This window comes from Astatotilapia calliptera, chromosome 22, assembly GCF_900246225.1.
Source record: "Astatotilapia calliptera chromosome 22, fAstCal1.2, whole genome shotgun sequence".
In the NCBI taxonomy this organism is placed as follows: domain Eukaryota; kingdom Metazoa; phylum Chordata; class Actinopteri; order Cichliformes; family Cichlidae; genus Astatotilapia; species Astatotilapia calliptera.
The window spans coordinates 6,048,038-6,063,025 of NC_039322.1; the positions used below are offsets into that span (position 1 = coordinate 6,048,038).

A 14,988-nucleotide genomic window follows, 5' to 3' on the forward strand; every position below is an offset into this window, starting at 1 on the left:
AAACTCGAATGATATTTGAAAAATTGGAGCTGAAGAATAGCTTTCATCATAGTTTACCATGAACTGTGCTCTATTTTACAGTGAGAGACAGCAGACAGACTCTAAACTATGGGGGGGAAGCTTTTTTTCTTCATAATTCTTTTCAGATTTCTGTTTATTGTTCAGTAATAATTCATCATAAAGACATTTAGCTACATTTCTTACTTAGTTTGAGCTCTTTTTTTTTCTTCTTTTTTTTTCTGCCTTTTTCGTAACTTTGATGTAGATTTTGTTTGATTTTCAACAGTTTGCGAGGTGGAAGAAAGGGAAAAAAACAACAACTGGTGTGTAGTCGTGATTTGTGCATCTGCGCGGCATGCTGAAACTCCAGGGTGTCAGCCGATTTAGAAACATACACCTTCACCCTCTGCAGAGCACATGTGGGATGCTGCAAATTTTTATTTAGCTTCCAGTCTGTTCTTGTGAACACGCACACATCCAGTCACTGGTGTCGCCTCCTGTGTTGTAGGTTGGTGTGGGATATAGTTTGCTATGGTGATGACTAGTTATGCTGCCTCGTCACCACACATACACACACGCGCGCGCTCCTACAAACACACACAAACACTTAACACCTTGTTATATGTCAGCCCTCCTCCAGCCCATCTGTGTTGTTTGTTGCTTCAACTTTATTTTTTCCAACATAACTTCATATGCCTGCATATTTAAAGCGATGCTTTCCAAGCTTGAATTCAGATATCAACACCAGTTTGTTGATCAGAAAGGGACGATGATGATTTTCAAATTAGAATCAAGTATTTATTTTGCAGCATTGGTTGGCTGTTAGTATACCCAACAATAAAGATAACCAGTGCAACACAAGTTGGTGTTTCTGACTCATTTTAACTTCCGTTTGAGGTTGTATGGGTAGGGTGGCTAGCGCGTACACACATCCGCCACAATCCCCTAATCTTTTTTTATTTTTATTTTTGCTGACTACTTTTTTGTCGAATGCATTAAGCGAGACAAACAACAAGCACCGCATCGATTCTTTCGAGCTCCAGCGCAGCTAATTGCACCTACGCCGGATAATGCTTGCATTTCAGAAGAAGCAATCGTCTGCATGTTGCTCAATAGTGTCCGAAACAAAAGCTTCATAAAGCTGCGCAGAGCGTATCAGTACAGGAAGTCACACCCAGGAACGGCAGAGAGTCCGGTCAGTTTTCAAAATAAAAGACTTGGAGCAGACAAAATGTTACGCTTCTGAAATGTCCACATTTCCACCTTCTGATAGTTCTTGTTATTGCACTGTCCTGAAGAGTTTGTAACCCCAACTCGAAGACAAGATCCTCTCTAAAGATTCAATGATGAGGCCATTGAGCCAGGCATTAGGGAAGACATAATGAGAGAGGCTGGGACTAACTAGTTGGCTACCACTGAGCTTGGAAATTAAGAGAGATTCAACCACTTGCAGCCAAATACACAACAAATCCATCACTAAGAAGTCATTGTACATCATAAAGGCTCGGATTTTAATCCCCACTGTAGGAGCATTTCAAGCTTAACATGTTTAAAAGACAATCAGTACTAACAGTTTTTGGTGAAAGTGTGGTTGCACCAAAGTCAAGTCACCAAACTGTATATTCTTTTTTTAAAGTTAGGTTTTATGAGTAAATGAAGCCATTCTGTTTACCAAATGGCCTAAAATAACAGAACGCACTAACAACTGCTAAGTAAAGCAGCAGACTCATTGCCTTAACTCTGTGCAGGCCAATGGTGCCCATGTGTGCTGTTACCCCCTGCAAAGACCTATTTTGAGCATAGAGGAAAAACCATCTGAAGTGACAACACATCAGGAAATATTTGGCAGCATTGTCCTTTAAGTTCAGTCTGAAACCACTGGGTGATAAACTGGGAGCCCCTTTGATGTCCTCTGTGAACTGAAACTTATTAAACTTGTTGCTAATACACAAAAACAGACCAAATGTGAGTGTGGGCATTACAGGGCTCTTATCCCCACGAAGGAACTAAGCCACAGAGAATTAACAGTATATTAACAGTCAGTTTGATATCTCAGCAGTTACTTTCTCCCTGCTCTCAGTGTTTCACATCAAGGAGCAGCTGGAGCCAGGCTCTGCTGTGAATGCCTTTTCTGTGGTTTTCTAAACCTTTTTAACAACGAGCTGTTAATTAATTCTGACGTCGTCAGAAGAAAGTCCTCTTCATCTTTGATTGATGCTTCTCGCCGCCTTTTGAAGCAAACACGCGCCGGTACACACATGAACGTTTCTTCATTCGGTGCGTGTTATCGAGCGTATGTGTTTTTGGGCTCCTTCATATCTGCATGTGCGTTCGCTGCACAGAAGTCGCGTCTGTACGGTCCAAAGTCCTTTCTAGTTTGTTTGAAGGAAGTTCAAAGACCACGAGGCCTCGAGAGAACCGGGGCCCCACGATGTGAGTCTGGCTGCCCCATGTTGACTCGGTGCTGTTTGAGATTGTGTATGCGTGTTTCTTTCACACATATGTGCCTGCCCTTTTCCCCGATTTGTTCAAAGTGCCTTCCATTTATCATGTCAGCGAACATTATGTCCACCAGCTTTCACAGCATGCACAGCCCTGATATTATTAAGACCCACACACAGATCCTGCCATTCAATGCTGTGTGTGTGTGTGTGTGTGTGTGTGTGTGTGTGTGTGTGTGTGTGTGTGTGTGTGTGTGTGTGTGTATACTGATTTGTTATGAGTTTTTCCACCTTTTTTGTTTGCACTGGGTTTTGCCTGCACGCTCCTGTTAATTTTTCACCTCTACATAGTTCTCAAGTGTGGAAACAAATAGCAGTAGATGCCATTTGATTGTGATTTGACTTCATATTTCAAATCAGCTACTTTACAGAAGGAGGAAGGAAATAAAAAAACTTTATTGTTGTGAGGCTGAAGGCTTGCACAAAAGATTGAGGCGTCCACCAAAATCTTTGTTTTTCTTAACGCAAGGTTTAATTTACAGAGGTTTAATACGTAATTTGATTTATTAAATGGCCAACGAGTAGAAGAAAGGTAATACTGATTCATTGCCTAGTCGCACCCTGAGAGGCGTGTGCACCCAAAGCACTAACTAAAGTATTTCTTCTTAACACCTTTTATTGTTAAGTTACTGTGATGCATAAAGGACAGTAAAGCTGTGTGGAAATGAGCCGTCGTTTGGCAGCTCCGTCAAAGTAAACTGACAGAAAAAGCTTCTTTCAGCTGCTCCCTAATTCACATGATTTCTCTATAGATTTTTATCCTTACACAAACCCAACGGGATTTAGAAAACCTAAAATGATGTGTCACACATTTATCTTAGATTTTTTTAAAGATGTCCTGATACATAAAACCTGAGCGTTGAAAGGTGGTGTCCCTTGTTTTTCACCTTTTTCTGTTTTCCCTCTAGTTTGCTGTGCATGTCGGTAGTTTTTGTTGTTGGCTTGCCTGTTTTCTGCCTGCGTCGTATGTTTGAGCCTTTGTGCCTGTTGTATATCTGCCTGTAGTGCTGTGTGTGTGTGTCTGCGTTACATCTGCGTGGGCGTGCGTAGCAGTCGGCTGTCAGAAGAGGCCCTCCACTCATTGAGTCGCTGAGGGGCTGGGTGAGCTCCTGTTTCACTCACGGTTGTTCTCACTTGTTCCAGACTCCTCTGACTAATGCTCACACAGGAGCAGCTTCATTATTACCACTAATATTACATCCATGATTATTGGCTTTCTGTCACTTGCAGCGTGACTCATTGATTGGAAGAATATTTCACTTTGCAGTTACATCACTGCACAGTTAATATAAACGTATTCCGGCTGTTTCAACTGCACGTGTTTGGCTCTTGGGTTATGTATGCATGTTATTTGTCCACAAATAAACTATTGATCTTTCTACGTGAACGGTTATATATGGATCAATGGCCGCATTAGAGGCAGGCACACAAGCAAAATACTCGTAGCGTTTTATATTCAGCCACCTCCGACGCCGGAGAGCAGCTCAATACAATTTATTAACACTAAGAGGCTTATTTTTAGCTCTGTATTCACAGAAATCCATATTTCTCTCTTAATATGTAACCACTGAGCTCATCTGCACATGATGCCTCCGATAATGATGAACAGCTTCTTAGATTTCTCACATTGAAGTGACCGGTCACAGCTGAATGAGAGACACTGATGCCCAAGTTTTTTGTAAAGAAATATGAATGTAGTTTGTTCCCGAGGCTATCGGTGAGTCACAGGGAGCCATTTTATTGTCTTTCAGAGCTCGCTATTCACTCCTCTGCATCGCTGTGTGTATTGACGATGACTAATACAGCCTTACTAATGGAGCCGCCTGGGTAAGACGGAGTCTGAACGGCTGTCTCACTTCCTTAAGTAATCCCAGAGAGAGCTGGAATTTAACTGCGAACAGCTTGTTTAATTGTCTGCTGTACACTGAGCAGTGTAAAGCTACGACGCAGGGAGGGCTCTGAACAGCCACACATTGGGCTTATTGTTTGTCGGTTTGATTTAACATGGCCAAAAACACCAATTCTGTAACATTAAGCATGAAAATCAACATTGAACATGAAAGTCTTGGTAAGTTGAAAGCCTGTTTGTGACCCTGAGGTTGAATGCAGCGGCTGTTCGTGTTTTATGTTCCTGTAGTTTTTTTCTCTCCTTATTTTAAGAGCTGAAAATCTTGTAATGACTCTAAACATCTTTCCGCTCATTTTACACCACTATGCACAACTTATAGAAGACAGCTGAGCTTTGATTTGGTTTTAATATCCACAAAGGGGCTGCAGACTTAGTGTTTCTGATATACAGGCAAACATGTTGGCTAACGAGTGAGTTATCACTGGTGTCTTATCGTTCTGTGGCAGCTCAGCGCTGTGCTTATCCGTGCTTTCACACTCCTTTAAATGCGAGACTACAACAAAAGCGGCCACAAAGTTTTACTACATGTTACTTAAGATATGTTAGCGTGCTGGGACATAACATTGTTTTTTGTCATTCTCTCTTCAGATACTACTACAACAAGAGGATCCTACACAAGACCAAAGGGAAGAGATTCACCTACAAGTTCAACTTCAACAAGCTAGTGCTGGTCAATTACCCCTTCATCGACATGGGCTCTGGTACGTACACATCACATCACTTTTAATTCAACCACAGGGTTGTTCCTGGCTCAGCAGGTCCACATGTAAGGAGTCTGTTACCGGGCTTAACTGAAGTGATGTTATATTTTTCCCATCTGATAAGAAAAAAAGCATTTTACGTTTTGAGTAAAGCGAGCTTTGAAAAACTTTTTTATTTTGGTGGAAAGCCAAAACGTCTTTCATTAGCACCACAAAAAAGTGATTTTCAGTCAAGGTGGGGGCTGTGGGAGGTTGGAGACACTTTACGAGGTGAACTTTAGTCTTAAAACACACGCTAGTCTGGGAATAAATCCCTACCTGATGGCCTCTTTCCCCACCAGCTCCACCTCCTTTTTTCCCCTTGTTTTCTTTTTCTTTTCCTTTTCCTTTTTTTTTTTTTTTTTTTTTTTTTTTGGATTTCTACTTAAAGTTAAAAATTCTCATCATGTTTTGATAATTTAAGCTGATAATCCTGTTAAATAATTAAATTACCATAATCGATCAGATTAATTATTACTATGTTATTATCCTAGCTGTGCATCCCTACATGTGCTCTTTTCTTGTACACATGCTTTCTCAGCTGCTGCAGCAGGAATTTCCAATAAATGAACTTTACTTGATGGCAGGAGGCGAAATTCTTAAGTTTTGCAGGAGCAGTTGGGCATTAACGTGTTTTTGACGTGGCAAAAGAAACTGCAGCTCCCGGGGAGGCGGTGTTTGCTCCCACCGAGCCTCCGCTCTGACAGGTTTACAGCAATCAGCGACTAGCTGAGTTCATCACTGTGTTGTAGAGCTTGCGAATGTGGTGCTGAGACCTGCTACAATTCCTGCATCCGGCACATTTTCGAGCTCACAGGCTGCCCCAGCACCCCTTCTAACACTTCACTGACACCACCTCGTGTTGCAGTCTCTGCACCTTGTTTATGTAGTAGGATGTTATCCTTACCTGTTGGTTAATTTGGCGACAACCTTGAGGGTTCAGCAGGTATCATGTCGGTGAATATCTGCTCTTCTCGTAGACTCATGGATGCTCAGCTCATCTCGTCTGAGCTTGGTTAGCTCACGTAGTTATCTGGATTTTATCTCAATTTATACTCCGGGCCCTTAAGCAGGATTTTGGGTGCTCAGAATACTGAAAACAGAGATAATTTCCATTTATTTAGTGACATATAAAGATAAAGGGCTCAAGCTGAACATGGGGCATGTTTAAGAGTGTTATTAAAAATAGTTTTCAAGTGTCTGTGATTTAAATAAACGTGGCTTGTTGGCTCACCTTCTGACAGCTACTGCGAAATATGACTCTCATAGTTTTTTGTTGTTTTTTTATACAAAACAGTTTTTAGGTGTCGATTTTTCTCTTATTTCTCAGTAAAGATACCAGCAACGCGTTTGCCATGAACAGAAGATTATATTCTACTGCAAATCTAAATCTTTTTCTTTTCATTGCCCTGACTTTGGTTTGAAATCGGAGAAAGAATGCTTTTAAAGCCAACAAAGCCCAAAAGAGTGTATATAACAGACATTCAAATATTATTGTCTGAGAAAGTTTCCAGTCTGTGCGGTGGGGGGCCTCACTAATTTACTCGCCAAAGACAAATATTGTAGGTAAAGACTCGAACGTACTAATCCACCCTGCCTTGGTTACAGATGACGTTCACTGAATTTAATTTAATTTTTTTTTCTTTTAGTCTGAGCTGGATGCCATCCTAGTGAAACGTACAGCGTGTAAAATTTGTGCGCGCACGCCTGAGTGTGCCACGTCCCAGCTTCGCCCCGGTCTCGAAGCAGACTCTCGTTCTGGTCCCGGCCACCCAGTGTAAACACAGCCCATATGGAGCGTTAGATCCTGGGTGACATAAGTGCAGCACGAAACTTTAATTATAGCCTCCGTGTGATGTGGCCCACACACTGACATGTTGTGATATGATGGTTTCATGCGACGGTTGCACGCACGCCCACGTCAATCTGGATCGATTGGTGAGCACAGACGCGGCGAACATACATGCACGCATGCAGTTTTTCTCTCTGCGCTCGTCATCGCTGACACACATGGCAGATGTGCTCAGAAACCTCACTCAGCAGCTCTGGAGGGGAAAAAAAAACAGAAGAGCCCAACCCATGTTTGTGATGGCAGTAAGAGCAACTTTTCCAATATTTAATTCTGGCACGTGCTCGGATGCCAAGAATTTATTGCCGTGCCACAGTCTCCCTGGCGAGGAGAGGGAGAGGAGGAGGGGGAGCGAAGGAGAAGGGAACTTGTGGCTTAGTGTGTAACCCGCTGTTTTTTTGTGTGTGTGCGCCTGTGACCCTCTGGTTAAAATAAAACCTCCTGTCATTAGTGACTTTTCCCATTCTCTTCAGGTTCAGAGGGTAGTTTGTGGAAATTTTAGAAATGTAAAAATCTAAAATAAGTCAGCTCGATGTTTCAGCCAGTGTTTTGCGAGCTAGACTGAGGTAACTTAGGCCCAGGGAGGATTGGGAAAACTGTCTTCAGATAGTCCACAGTGCTTTCATATTACTCCTGTGCATCCATTCACCAGCTCCCAGTGAAATTCAGAGGTTTTTTAAAGCACATTATTTACATGAAAGCTCGAACATGGCCTGTTTCTGTAGCACACCTGCTAAGATCTTATTCTGGCATTCGCTCTTATTTTTAATCCAGTTCACAGACGAAAGGATGTATATGTAAAACTTGGTGACATCTGTTTGATTTTTGCTTCCTCACAGGCCGAGGAGTCCCCCAGAGTGCTCCGCCCGTGCCGTCCGGAGGCACCCACTTCCGTTTTCCCCCCTCCACACCATCCGAGGTCCTCTCATCCACAGAGGAGCTGCGCAGCCCGGGAATGTTCAGCAGCGTGGGCCGCCGCATGGCCCGCGGCTCCGTGAGCGACTGCAGCGACGGCACCTCCACCAACTCTGAGCTGGAGGAGGCTGTGGGTGCAGAGGACAGGGTTGGGGGTCCTGAGAGAGCTTTCAGGAGTCTCCTCCCCCCCCGCATGCCTCATGAGTCTCTGTTCAGGGTCTACGGTGGAGCCCCAAATCCTGGGCTCCCCAGACCTGCTCCCAGAGTCCACCCAGAGCCTCTGTCCCCATTCCCCATCTCACCCCTACCCGGCTCTGGAGGTCTGCTGGCCCCAACTCTCTCCCCAGCCCTGTCTATGACCCCCACCCCTCACCTCTCTTACACCCCGTCCCCCTCCATGTCGTCCCCCATGTTGGGCTCCCACTTCTCCTTCAACCCGGAGGACATGAAGCACTACCTACAGGCTCATACCCAGTCCGTCTACAACTACCACCTCAGCCCCCGAGCATTCCTCCACTACCCCAATATCGTCATCCCACAGCCCCACCGCCCCACCCCCGAGAAACCGGCCGCTGCACATCACCTCCACGGCCCACCCATGCCGCTCTCTCATTCCCTCAGTCAGCAGCCCGGAGGCGGAGAGGAAGGACACCAGCATCCATCGCCATTCAAGTTCAAGCTGCAGCCACCTCCGCTCGGACGCAAGCAGAGGGAAGCGGGAAGCTCAATGGCCGCTTCTTCCTCCTCCTCTTCCAGCCAGTCCTCCTCGTTTACAGGGTCCAGTCAGATGACCAATTCTCTGCTGAGCAGAGGGCCGCCTAATATCAAGGTGAGTATCCAAGCACACGTGCATGAGCCAAAACTGAGTTTGCATCACATCTCGTAAGACTGAAGGTGCAACTTTGTGTCCAGAAATTTCAGCCCGGCAAATCCACAAAAGTTACAAATATCTCTGAAATATCCTCTTCAGCTGGGTCACATTACAGCTTTATGTCATTTAGTTCAAACAAACTGTTTAATGTGTCACCAGAAATATATTTAAGAAATTCTTTCTCTCCAGGTGGAGCCCATTTCAGACATAGAGTCAGAAGAAGATGTGGAGGTGACCGACATCAGTGAGGAAGATGAAAAGAATCATAACGATGAGGACAATGAAGGCGATATCTTCACACCGACAGCTGGCCACAACAATCACCATCAGCTAAACAACCATCACCAGGCTAACGGAAACAGCAGCAGCCCCTCTGCTCCTCTTCCTCAGAACAATAACCCCGACGATGACCCCGACGATGAGGTCTTCAAGACCCCCGCCACGCCTCCTATCGGTGGGGGTGGTGGCCTGGCCTTCCCTCTGATCAGTCTGAAGAGCGAGCCGGGGAGCCAAGCAGCTCCCATCAGCCCCGGAGGCACGCGCTGCATCCCGCTGAAACTTCGCTTCAAGCGCCGCTGGAGCAAAGACCAGAAGATGGAGGCGGACGGAGAGAGGGACGAGGCAGAGGACAAGAAAGTGCGGGCTGAAGGCGAGGAGGAGGCGGAGAGAAGAGGAAGCGAGGTGGAGAACGGAGGAGGACGAGGAGAGGGGGTTATTTTGGGGCTAATGCTGCCGCCGCCTCCCACCCAGCGCAGAGCGAGCTCGGAGCTGCAGAGGGCCACAGCGCAGCTGTCTCTGGAGAACTCCGGCTGCTGAGCTCCACGCGTGCACAGGATCTGACTTGGAGACAAGACCTCGGATAGTCTCGTCGGTCCTCGCCAGCAGTAGTAAACGTAGCAGGATTTGATTTGACGCAAGAGTTCGTTTGATGCTAAAATGGAGACAAACGCTTAAAGGTTTAATGCGCTTTGATTTAGCTCTTCAGCTTCTATGTGAACATGCGTGTGTATCATATGCAGGAATGTGTGTTTTTGTGCAATAATTCGAGGAGTCGTTGGTCTCTTTTTCCTCGTACACTTCTTAAATTGCAGAACAAAATATTTTCCTTCATATGAAACACCAACATGTTCAAATAGAGAGAAAAATTTGGCGGCTTTGTTTCCGTTTTCGCATCGTCACGTCTTTTGGCGATCAGTACTGTCAGCAGGTAGCTGCTCGGCATTATGATGTATGTAAAAGCTTGGGTTGCCTCTAATGTACAGTAAGGCGAGACGCCTCGCATCTCACCAGATGCGGTGGACGCCGTCTCTCCTGTGACTCGAACACTAAGAGATAACCAAACTTAGATTGTACATGGATTTTTGCCCACTTCTATTTCTTTTAACATTAGAGTTCTGCAGAGAGGGCGTCTGCTCTTTAATATCCATTTGCACACTGCCTCATCCATCCCTCCACACCCTCACAGTGCCAGTAAGGTCTGCCATGGTTCCCCCCACATCGCATCTGTGCCCAGATTACGTCTTTGATGGGATTAATGGGTCCTTCTTCTGGAACTCTGAGACAAAATACAAGGGTGCAAAGATCCAGGTTGTAAGAAAGTAGAATTCCCCTCTCTCCTTTGTACTCACCATAACAGACAGTTCCTGATTTTAAAAAAGGAAGAAAAAAGAGACTTTTAACCGCCCTGATGGAGATTATAGAAGTGCCTCTCTGTCTGCACCCGTCACCTTGCAGTTCCTTACAGGACGGAGAGCTGCGAGCTAAAAAAGAGCCGACCTCGCTCCGAAGGATCTTACGGACTTGAGGTGATTAGAAAGAGCTCAGCAATCAGCGGGGACACCACGGGACTGAGGGGCCTCCTCGTCCTCGGCTCGTTCGCTGTACAGACGAGATGAACGAAGCTGAAAAGGAGAGGACTGTTTTCCTGACCCGTCGCACAAGATTGTTTGCAAATGAATTCGACGTTGTACAGCAAAAAGCATCCGGGTCTGGGAAGAGAGCGGCGGATATTTCTCTCCAATTTTCTCTTCGGTTGTTGCGGAAATGAGGAAGCATCCACTAGCAAGGCTGTAATTACACACACTCCCACAGAAACAAGTGTGTGTGTGTGTTTGTGGACCCAAAGCTGGTGCACTAACCTCGAGGATACAGAGGGTTTCTCTGCTTTTTATGTCCCTGCGTGACTTCGCACAATCACCGAGGGGTTTTTGGAGGTTTGATGGCGTCTGATTTAAAAACTCTCGTCTGCATTCCCCTGATTTGTTTTTAGGACTTCTGTCAAAGGACGTTTGTGCCTCTTGAGGACGTGGACAGTATTTTAGGGCATTTTTGCAGTGATCTGAGGGCTTTCTGTGTTTTGGATATAATCTGTTCACGTGATGTTTTGTTTTTGTATTTGAGAAGCAGCGATTCGTCTAACGGCGGGGTGGGTGGGCGAACAAGAACGGGAACCATGAAATGAATGTCGAGCATCAAGGTTAACTCAGGCAAACCTTCACTGAGATGTTGCTATAACAGCTCATTTTTATGTCGTTTTATTCAGAGTTTTAAACAGAAATGTGCCCGTTTTAAAGAACAACAGGTAGATTGTGCCTTTTTTTTTTTTTCTCGAGTTTTATTGACCTACCCCCGGCTTAATGTTTTATCTCACACACAGAGTACCACCATGCCTTCTGCTTTTGTAAAAGATACAGAATAAGTAAATCTACACATATATATTTTATTCAAATATATATTGAATTCAAATATTATATTTCAATATGGTCATTTGATACAAATCAGGAGAATCCTACTATTTTTAATGGTAAAGATGTGTGTGTATATACTCTAATGGGCATATTATTACCAGTATAATTCAGCCTTTGCCTTCTCACCCTTGCCTTCTCTTTGACCGTTGAGCTGCAGCGACAAAAGGCCACTGGTATCAGAGTTTTATATTTATATTGTTCAAAAAAACGGGGGGGAAGCAGTTATTGTGTATTCAGGGGACGGAGGGTGTGACTTGGAGAAAGGAGTGAACTTTTAACCCGGTGGTTCTCGAACTTAAAAGTTCACACCTCACACGTTTTTTTGTTGTTGTTTTTTCCCTTATCAAACTTTCAGGCATCAAATTTGTTCGTTTTAGTTCCACTTCATGTTCCACAGTTTGAGACCTGCTGATTTAACCTGACCCGGGTTAACTCATTATGACTCTGTTATCTGGTGTGTTTGTTTTAATGCCCGTGGAGTGGCAGCTGGGTGGAGTTTAACCACCACAACACGGAGTCTGTCGCAAGAAAGGCAAATTTAGGAGGGGTTGTCCTCCCGTTTGCTCGCTCTCCACCCGCCTCAAACTTAAAAATCAGCTTAAAAGAGGTGAAGGTCGCAAAACAGGGAGCGGGGAATGGACTCGTGTGTTCAGGGCGCTTTCTGATTGGACGGCACAGGTATTCAGCTTCATGTCGCCACATGAGGTCAGCAGGGCCACAGCTGTGATAGGACTGGACTTTGACTGAGGATTCGAAGCTTTGTGTGTCTGTGCTGATCTGAAGCCTACACACACACACAGTACGATGGTTAGCGAGGCTTTACTGTGGCTACAATAAAGGGAAACATGACATCACACCTGACATCAGACGCCTCCGCAGTCTTTTGGCACTGCCATAGAAACTGCAGCCAATCACACGCAGCGAGGAAACTGCATCAGTAAACCTCAGGGCAGAGTGGAGAGAGAGAGAGGGACTTCCCATAATCTGACTCGCTCATTCTTGTCTGTGTGTGTGTGGTTTCTATGGTTAAGCCGTTTACACACACACACACACACACACACACACACACACACACACAGCTTTTTAGCCCAGTCTGCAGAGAGTCTTGGTGCAGGTTTTAGTCCTGTTTGTCCAACCAGCTCCAGTCTCAAATCCATGTCCTAAACCAATCATCAGCTGTCTCCATCAGGCACGTGGTACGTGTCCACAGGGGTGTTTTGGACACACTTTTGAAGTTGATGAGCAAAAATCCCACCAGCTCTGATGAAGGACCCTGACAGTGTAGAGTCTGCATATCTGCTCACATGCATACATTTACCTAAAGACAGAGCACCTCCGGCTTTCTCCATTCATTGCGTACAGCCTAGCGGGATTGCCTGGAGCTTGATTTGCTCTCACAGGTGTCACAGTGCACCAGGACACCCCTGATTTGTTTAAAGCAGCCTCATCCTGGTGTCATTTGGAAATGACACCACCTTTGGCACCAGAAACACCTGTGGCCTCATTTTCAGGGCTCTTCTCTCGAGCAGTGTTGCTCTCTTAAATCCCACTCCTCCTTAAATTTGATTGGTCAGAGAGAGAGGTCACAGTGATGGGGAAAAACCTACACCGTAAACTCTGAGGGAACTTCAAGGACAGATGTAGCAGTTAACACGAGTCTGGTAGAGGAAAATAAAAACACCCGAACTGTTACACCTGTGCTGCCTTACCTGACAACAGAATAACAGTTTCCCACCAGCTTCACATTTTCACTCCTCAGCCTCATCAGTGCTGTTCTTACCATTTTTCTTCTGTATTATTTCAGACGTATTACTGTTACTCTTGTAATTATTATCTTATTAACATTAATAATTTTTTTTAAATTGCATTGTATCCTCTCGCCACGACCCAGCCTCTTCTCCATTAATTCCTGGTTTTCTGTGAGTTTGCGCTCTTTCCGTAACTAGTCGGCTTCAGTGCAGTCTTTATTTTTTATTATTTTTCTTTTAATTACGCTGATTTTATAACCGTGTTACCGTGGACAGGAGCGGGGTCACATTAACCCCCCACGTGCTCTACAGCGAGGGGGTCAGACACAGTCATTTTCATTTTATGATGATATGTATATATATTTTCCCTTTTTTTTTTTTTGGAGGACTCTGTAAGAAAAAGAGCATTGTACTGTTTAACCATTTTATTATTTGCAACGTTTCCCCCTGTGTTTTCACTCGGGTCTCTGTCTCTCCTCTCATGTCCACCTCAGCGGTGAGCGCTCACTCCAGAGGACAGACGGAGACTTGTTTTTTTTTTTTTTATGTCATGGAGGATCCACATGTACTTCTGTTTCACTGCTATCTGTTCATCTTCATTTGTAATTAAATAATAATCAGGGTTCATTAAAAAAAGGTCAGTTTCTGTCTTTATTTCATGTTTCTGCCACTTGAAAACACAATGGGGAGTTTGTTTACGGACTTTGATGTTAGCTGGAGTTAGAATTCAGGAAAATTTTAAATTTACTGACATTTTTTGTAGATATTTTGACTGTAGATGAGTAAAATATACCCAGATACCTGGTTTGTTGTACCATTATCTAATATTTTCAGTAAAAATACACATTTAGAGTGGTAGATGCTCATGTAAAGTATATCCAAAACCCTATTTTGGTAAGGGGCAGGCAATCCATGGAGTAGGCTTAGGAAGTAGGTGGCCCGACGGTGCTTCCTTTTGTCAGAGGTGCTGCACTGTTGTCCAAATAAGCATCATTTTAAACTGTGAATCATGCAAAGCTACTGTAGTAGAGTGTAAATTTTTATGATTGCCGCCCCCTTTTTTTAAGGTTGGGATAAAGCAGTGATTCTAAGGCATTTTATACTATATTGTTAAAAAAAACAAAAAACTGCGCAAGCACTTTGCAACAGTGGGAAGGAAGAACGCCCTTTTAACAGGAAGGAACCTTCAGCACAGCCAGGCTCAGGGAGGGTTGAGAAAACCGACATGCTGCAGTGGCACATAAATTCGTCTGGTGTTGTGCTTTGTAGCGTACAGTCGCTACGAAGATGGCTAGCACCCAGTCATCCACAATTTCATCATTAGATGGTAAGCCTCGTGCTCACTATCTGATGATAAAGTTTACATTGTGCAGATACAGAACTTATAACACCTCTCAGGGGCACATGTCTATGATTCAGTTCCTTATAAAGATCATCTATGCTATTGAGATCTGGAGACTGGCTAGGACACTCCATGACCTTAATGTGCTTCTTCAGCCACTCCTTTGTTGCCTTGGTGGTATGCTTTGGGTCACAGTCATGCTGGAAGATCCAAACACAGCCCATCTTCAGTACTGAGGGAAGGAGGTTCTCGTTGAAGATTTTACAGTACATGGCCCCTAAATGCAGTGAAGTCGTTTTGTGCTCTTAACAAAAACATAAAGCCAAACTGTAATGCTTCCACCTCTGTGCTTGACTGTGGGGGTGG

The 14,988-nt window shown here is 44.5% G+C and overlaps 1 protein-coding gene across 1 annotated transcript in view; it reads left to right on the plus strand.

The window, feature by feature from the left end:
- Positions 1-13,933, plus strand: part of erf (Ets2 repressor factor) — a 45,650-nt gene extending 31,717 nt beyond the window's left edge. Inside the window, exons 3-5 of the mRNA XM_026155570.1 lie at positions 4,999-5,111; positions 7,839-8,743; positions 8,975-13,933. Of these exons, the coding sequence (XP_026011355.1) occupies positions 4,999-5,111; positions 7,839-8,743; positions 8,975-9,601 (1,645 nt within the window). The 3' untranslated portion in view covers positions 9,602-13,933. The remainder of the gene's footprint in view (positions 1-4,998; positions 5,112-7,838; positions 8,744-8,974) is intronic.
- The last annotated feature ends 1,055 nt before the right edge of the window (positions 13,934-14,988 follow it).